We start from the raw sequence: 8,410 nt of genomic DNA, 5'->3' as shown, positions 1-8,410 counted from the left end.
AATATGTACTAAACCAACATTTATTTCTATTATTTTTTACTTTGTAGTGACATAGAAGTAGGTTGTATTTTTTGTTAATTTTTTTTTTCACCCTTTTAGTGATGACATACTAACATTTATATTAATACAATATAAAATTGTATAAACGTGATCATGAGTGCAGGCAAGGTCTGAGTTTACATTGATTGGAACCGCCCGCTCGCAGGGCGCTTCCGCGCCCTGCGTGCTTAGTTTTATATTGTCTTATATGTTCCAACCTAACCTAACTAAATAGTCAATGATGAACTGGCTTTGCAATTTCATTAGAACCTACACCAAATATCTTCAAACAAAACTCAATTATACCCATCGGTTGAAGAGTTACATATTTTGTCTCCAGAACCCACTCTGATCCTCGTCATATTTAAATGGGACCAACTTGTAGCAATGTACACACACGAAATTAAAGTAATTAAAATAGGTTCATAAACGGCGAAGTTATGGCTGTTATATTTACATGGGTGGAGGAGTTCCCCTCATTTTCTCCAGAACCCATCGATGGATCCTAACCATATTTAAATGGGACCAACTTCCAGCTCGTCTCTATACAATAAAAAAAGAATTATTAAAATCGGTCCACTAACGGCGGAGTAATTCGTGTACATACATAAAAAAAAAAGATACCGGCCGAATTGATAACCACCTCCTTTTTGAAGTCGGTTAAAAATAGAGGTTGAAATTTTGCTCGAAATAACATAACATTTAAAGCAAATATTATAAACAAAATAGGAATAAGACTTTTTGAATAGAAATAAGGAAATTTGACTATATTTTGGTTTATAGAAAATTCACCCCTAAAGGAGTAAAGTAGGGGTTGAAAGTTTGTGTTATTATATCATTTTATAGTTTATGTGTAAGAAGTCGCGTGAAAATACTAGTAAATAAATAAATTTATGAGGAAAGACAAATCAATAAATTTCTAAGGTTGTCCTACCTCTGTGATTGACCGTAGGTAGGATTTTGACTTAATACACACATGAAGGCCAAAACTGCACGCAAGAGCGATATACTCGTAATAGCACAAATGCCCTTTATTATACCTACTTCTTATACAAATTGATAAATCGTTTAAGTAAATAGTATACATTTTTATATCAGTAATCGATTATTTATCATTTATGTTTGATTATTTCACAGATTTGTAGCAATTTTGTCCAGAGACAGATTTTGTTGATCGAAATAATTTTAATTCTACCGTGAAAACAATACTATATTTTGTAAAAAAAAAATATAAGCGCAGGTACGTATATTTTATGAATCAGTAGGTAAACTAAGAATAAAGGAGTAGCGATTTAAAAATAAAACGGAATATTTCGTGATTCAACTCCAAAGCTAATTCATCTATTTGTACCATAGATATGTGCTGATGTGTTTTGGTTTGAATGGTATATTTGAAGAAACACTCATATATACGAGGCATTCCAACTTAATGCTGAGAAAAAACTGTGAGACAACTGTGAGCTTTTACTCGTATACAACATAATATGTCCCATGATATGCAGGAATACAAGCAATTACATAGATAGATAGATAGATATTCTTTATTGCACACTTCAACAGAACATAACAATGATATACAATTATATAGTTAATCGTATGCAATAGGCGGCCTTATCGCTAAGCAGCGATCTCTTCCTGACAACCTATGCATGGAAAAGTAAGGAAGATAGTGAGGAAAGTCGATACACACACATACACAACATACATACATACATTTGTTTGTTTTGTGGTACATAGATTTGTCGAGACGATTTTAGTCGCCGTGACCATACAGATGTTAGAAAAACCTACAGGTAGCAACACATCTGTGGCCACTTCTGAGTTCTGGTAGAACCTTGGGCGGCAGTTGCCATCAGGTGGACTGCTCGTTTACTCGTTGAAAAATTGATGTTTTTATAAAGATCTTCATTACCGTTAAAGCATGTCACAATCAATTCTAAATTAGATTGAAAATCATACACTTCTGGAATTTGAACGCCTTAGAGTAAATATTCATATAAGTTGAACACTGAATTCTCAAAATGAGAGGTATATATGTATAAATGTTAGATGATGATACATTGTACATACATCTAAACCTAAATAGGCACATATTATAATGCTTCGTACGTGCATGGACAATAGCTTGTCGCCTCTTTGTCATGATGAACGGAATTTTTACTGTTGAAGCCTTATTGTCGACTTAAATGGGGCTACACAAAAACATTCGTATTCAATAGTTTAGTTTAGTAGATTAGTTCTGTCGTCAACTATACTACTTTTTATAATATATACTAGCTGACCCGGCAAACGTTGTGTTGCCATATAAATAAAAAATATTAAGAGTGGACAACCCTTATCAATTAGGGTTTGAAAAATAGATAGTAGCCGATTCTCAGACCTACTGAATATGCATATAAAATTTGGTGAAAATCGGTAAAGCCGTTTCAGAGGAGTACGGTAACTAACATTGTGACACGAGAATTTTATATATAAGATGTAGCAAGCGAACATGCAGTCCATCTGATGGTAAGTGCCTACTGCCGCCCAAGGACATCGGTAATCAACCACAGATGAGATTAAATTCCTACCTGACGTTGGCCACAGTTGCATTGCTCTCTCTAGCGACTAAGTTGAAACGCCTCGAATAAGTAATTCTCCTTTATTATATACCCTTAAAAGAGGGGTTCCAACATATTCATTAAAATGTCCATTTGTAATGTCAAAATACTACTACAGCTTTTTAAGAAATTAATATAAAAGTATATACGGTACTTATAAGATAACCAAAAGCCTATCTAATTTGGATCAGTAGTTTTTGAGAAAATCGCAGACATACAAACTTACATACATAACGGTCGAATATAAATTATCTAGTCGAATACAGACCTCCTTTAATGAATTCGGTTAAAAAGCAAATATTAAAAATTGTCTGTCTGTCTGTTTGTTCTGATCGATTTTCACAGAACTTTCTCTACCAGCTACTTCATGTTGTAAGGAGTAATTTAGGCTACTCTTATTTAAAACAAAAAATAGAGACCGCGCAAAAAAAATAATCTCCCGAGTGAATTGGTTGGAAACCTGAGTGACACCATAGGTTTTATTTATAAAATAGAAGTAGTAGACGAGCATGCAGTCCACCTGATGGTAAGTGGCTACTGCTACATCAGTAATCAACCCCAGATAGGATTAGATTTTCCTCGCTGAAGTCGGCCACCTGGAACGCCTCGGAAAAATATGTCCCTTACCACACCCTTCAAAACGGAACACAGCAGCGCCTAACACTGCTGTTATTAGGTAGAAATAGGTGTGGCGGTGATGCCGCCGGAGTCAAACCACAAAGGGTTCTACCACCGTCAAAGGGCATTAAAAATAAATAAGTACCTAATGGTATAGAAATTAGACCCATCAACCTTACAAATCACAAACCTTATCAAATAATAAATGTGAACACTCAACAGGCGACATTAAACTGACTTTATCTGTTCTTTCAAATGACACTAATGGTCAATATGATTATTTTGATCAAAGGCAATAAAGGTCGGCCCTAAATGACAAAGTGGTTTAAGTTCGTGCCAACAACCCATTAGTATTAATAAAATTATTATTAATAAAATAATAACTTGCTTTTACCAGCGTATTCGTACGCTTAAATTATAATAGAAAATAGAGTTTAAAAAGTCTAAACTCTTATTTACTCCAATGCGTTGATTTTCCAAAAACTAACTTTTCAAGCTAACTTTCACCCCCTATATAATAGTATTTAGGGTTGGAATATCAAAAATCCTTCCTTAATTGAATCAGTCAGTCAGTCAGGCCAATTCACTGTAAAGTCTAAAAGTCTAACACGCAAATGGGCTTCTTAGCGTGTTAGACTTTAATCCTTTCCAGTGACGATATTATCAATGTACCCAAAGTTCCATTTGACAATTCCAGAAATTATGCATTTTTTATCTTTGGTAGGGAAGAAATGACTAGACTATATTAATAAAGGGCAATGAACAGATTCTAGAACTATGTAGTTTAAAATCCTATAGAAATAAGTGATCTTCATAAAAATCCTGAATCTGATTTATTATATAAAAGTTTTTAAATGCTAATGCACTCCACCGTGCAAATTCAAGTTAAACTGATGTTTTATAAGGCATTGTTTTTTACTTCTGATGACTAAGGTTTAACTTCTCAGAAATCTCTATATTTAAATCCTATATTTTAACATCTTTAACTGATGTTGTGCTGTCATACAACCAAACCAATAAATTTTGAACGTTAAGACCAAAGGGAATTATTTACTGAATGTGAAAATGAGTTTATAATTTATATTATATGCGATTATGAATAAGAAATCACCACAAATCAAATATTATACATTTTTTAATCAATACAAAATATATAGCTGCAAGTTTTTATATTTCACACCATGGTTCTTTATAGTTAACAAAATTGAACCCATTTTAATAAGATTATAAAAAAAAACAATATAAAATCTTAATTGGCACTTTGAGAGTAGTACACATAACTTAATCTAGCAGTCACAACCTGAGCCCCAACGGCTCTGAGTATAAACTTAAAAAATAGATGGCTTCGAGTAAATACCACTAAAGATCACAGTAGATGTCGGCTTCTCCATCACGAAGTAAATAAATGGCCGATTCGCTTGGTAGTTGGGTGAGGATATTCTGTCAGCGAAGTAAGCAGACGTAGCAGCCGACGCGACTGTACCTGACTCAGTTACCTCTATTTCAGCTTTGTGTACAATCGCCGACACATATATGTCCTCATTCGTCGCTTTCTTGAAACTGGCCAAGTTTGGATCAAATATGTCGTACACGCCCATATTGTTCAACGGCTTATTCAACACTACGTTTGTACTGATCTTGAACCTTGGCAATTTCACGTTTACCTCGTCCAAGCCGTAAGTATCAACGTCACGCTGCAATCTCTTGAATATTTCCGGGAAGGAGTTCTCCGCTAACTTCTTGTAAATATCAGTCACTTTTTTCTTCGGGTACGGCAGTATTATCAACATGCAGTATTTACCATCGTCTCCATACGGCAACTCGAGCACTAAAGCTTCCATTTCTCTAAGGTTCGAATACGCCAGCTGAGTCTTCAAGAACATCATGTTCACTTTTCCAATTTCGTTCTTGTTTTCGTCGTAGAATGGCTCCACAGTAGTATCGGTTACGTTGAATGGCGTGGACCAGAGGCCCTTGAAGGAGATGACGTTTGTTAAAATCATTCTGGAGTCCGCGAAGTCGTCCGACCGAAGAACATTGGATACGGATGCACCGGTATTTTGGATGACGTTGTTCGCGATCTGCGCTGCATTTGAGTCCTTGAAGTTCAAATTCTGGATCATCGCGCCGAAGTCGCCCGTAATCGTCTTGCGGAACTCAGGCATGATGTTAAATCCTGTATCCAAGAACATGAAGTTCTTGCTCGACAACGTAACGCCATTTGTACTTGGATCCAAAACTGTTCTTGTCAAGTTTACGTATCCATCAACGAGCGTCGTCGGATTATTTGGTAGTAAAAACGCTCTGACGAGTTGATTTCTGCTGTTGCCAGTCGTGCCTAACGTCACGCCGGTCATCAGGCTCCACACTCCGAAGGGAGAAATGACGACATGTCCGTCAGTCTCTAACTGTGTGTAGTGGAGTAGTTCGATACTGAAGTTCCTTGCTCTTTCCCCAAACTCTGGCGCACAGAACGCCTTCGTAAACAGGAACAATGTAAATAAAACAGTCTTCATTGTAACCGTGAGTTCGCACTCGCGATTCTGAGTACACTGACGCAAAACCGGCCGTGATGTCCTATGACTACAAACCAGTGAATATAGCGGACCTGTGGGTTTTACCAGCGTCGGAGCAAAATAACAGCCTTATTACATAGACGTTAAGCTTGAAAGCGAGGTAAAGGTGTCGTCAAGAGCGGTAGAACTGGTTTTCGTCGATAATGCTAATATAATTATACAGATGAGTCATAAGGCGCGTCCACAATAAACATGACAGTACTGAATCAACGATTATGACGATTCGTAGACGTACTACTTACGTTTGAATGTTTTTATTCTAAGAATAGATATAGGTATGTAGGTCAGTTCTGAAACATTTGAAACGACTTATATTTATGGCTTAATTGTAAACATGCACTTATTAATACGTGTTAATACGTACGTAGTTAAACCTGTTGAATGGGTGTGTATTGAATGAACATAATAATTTAATTTCTTTTTCTTTTTTCGTACTATCGTATGCACGTAGGTTTTCTTTATTATGATTAAATATCATAATTGTTGGCATGATTGAACTTGATGATTGTTATATTGATGTCACAGACGGTCATTTCAATTAATTATCTATTATACTATTCATTCTTCCATTTCTTTATTTTCTCGATGACAGATCGACGCCCATGCAATTTTGTGTTGTTTACGTTAAAATGTCACTCAGATAATACTGTACTTCATGGACAAGTAGTTATGCGCTACACATAATGATTACTATAGGAGCTATAACGATAAACGTAACACGAAAACAGACCCGTTTTTTTTACAAAATGTAAGAAACTAAACTACTGCCGGACACTTTTGTACAAATTAATTAACTATAATATTATATTACATATACTTATAATATTATATTTACACGTATGATGTTACACATATAAATTTTTGATTGATAATGTCTTCTTCTTTAAAATTATGCCATAAGACATAACACTATTAAAATACGCAAAATATACAAGCTTAGCAGTATCAACGTCAGTAAATTGTCTTATTTTTCTTACGGCGTAAGCTTTGTTGTATTTGTCTTTTTTCAAAATACATATAATAAATATATGCGATATCATTGCTTATTTGGTCACAACACTACAAAGAACTGTCATCGAGAAAATAAAGAAATGGAAATAGTATAACAATCTAACAAATTCTAGTATGGAAAAATCGTCCAATACTGATCTTTGGCTGGTAAAACGTTGGACAGATTGATAATTAATAACGGACATATAGCGGGTGTAAATATATTACTCGGCTACTTATATTAAGTTCAAGATCCTTAGACTATATAAATAAAACATGTTATCGAACATAAAACAGCGGTTATTATTGCTCAGAGACACGTGCCTTTGACCTCACCTTTATATTTTTTCTGCTATTTATATATCCATGTTAGACTGCTATTAACTAAAAGGTCGAAGGTTATATTTTTACTTTATAAATCCTTTCTGTCGATATCTTTATTAGATATATTTAAGTAGATAAAACCTATCGTAGTCGCTGTAGGAATAGAATAGAGCTACGGTATTCCCTGTCGTAAGAGGCGACTAAATGGGGATTTCCTGGGTAGTAGGTGGCGAGAGTGGGAGCTCGAAGCCGGGCAGCGACCCCGGTAAGGCCGTCGGTATACGTGGCCGCAGACGTCAAATACCAGACAATGTGGCGAACGTCACGTTCACCTGTATGTAGCCCGATGGGTCAACGCGCTCTGAGGACTCCGGTTGCGTTTGCAGATCCCGGACTCCTCTACGCAGTGCTGAGGACGGCCACCGGGCTGGTTTTAGTTCGGTAAAAATCACACTTAACTCCGTCTCGCTCCCACACCACCGGGTGCTTTACAAAAGTTTAAAAAGAAGTACATATTGTAATAAATGTAGGAATTTTAGAGATATAGGTAGGCTCGGCCGGTTCAACCGGTGAGGTACCACCGCCACACCTATTTTTATGTTTAACATGTGTTGCCTTCATTTGAATAATAACTGTATTTTGTTGTTTTTCCGTTTATTCATATACAATTCATTACAATGTTACAATTTTTGGTCCTTTGCATGCGATTCAGAGGGCCCAATTTTACTTTGAATGTCAATGGGAGTATTATATAACTATTATTACATAATAAAACAAGTTTGTACGGTCGCAACACTTGTCTACGCCCGCCATTTTAAATAATTCGCCAAGTACGAGTCGAACTCGCACATGGAGGCTTCCATACCGCCAAATGTTAATTATTTTTTACTTGTTTTTATTCATTTTATTATTTTCAACAATACTTAGTTATATGAAACAACAATAAATGGCGTTGGGGTGATGATGAATGATACGTGAACAACGTATAATAAAATTAAAATAACTATATTAAAATATATTTATGGTTCTTATTTGTATTTATTATAATACCAGTTATAGTAGTAAATGAATTGTAAAAATTTCAACCGTCTTCCTAGTACGGTTTAGCAGTAAGATCGAAAAATGCCGAAAAATCCCGGTTTGTTGTATGGAGACCCCCTTTAATATTCAACTTTATTTTATTTTTAGTACTTGTTGTTATAGCTGTCACCGTTATGCCTCCTCTGTAAAAATTTAATGTGTCTATCTATTATGGTTCCGGAC

The 8,410-nt window shown here is 35.5% G+C and overlaps 1 protein-coding gene across 1 annotated transcript; it reads right to left on the bottom strand.

Moving 5' to 3' along the window:
- Positions 1-4,374: 4,374 nt before the first annotated feature.
- On the bottom strand, positions 4,375-5,832 carry LOC140755018 (serine protease inhibitor 77Ba-like). The gene has a single exon (XM_073090188.1). The coding sequence runs from the start codon at positions 5,771-5,773 to the stop codon at positions 4,586-4,588; it is 1,188 nt and encodes a 395-aa protein (XP_072946289.1). The 5' UTR covers positions 5,774-5,832; the 3' UTR covers positions 4,375-4,585.
- Positions 5,833-8,410: the final 2,578 nt, after the last annotated feature.

This window comes from Epargyreus clarus, unplaced genomic scaffold, assembly GCF_041222505.1.
Source record: "Epargyreus clarus isolate Ecla_fem2 unplaced genomic scaffold, WU_Ecla_fem_2.2 ptg000032l, whole genome shotgun sequence".
NCBI classification, from domain to species: Eukaryota; Metazoa; Arthropoda; class Insecta; order Lepidoptera; family Hesperiidae; genus Epargyreus; species Epargyreus clarus.
This window is presented reverse-complemented; position numbering and strand designations above follow the sequence as displayed.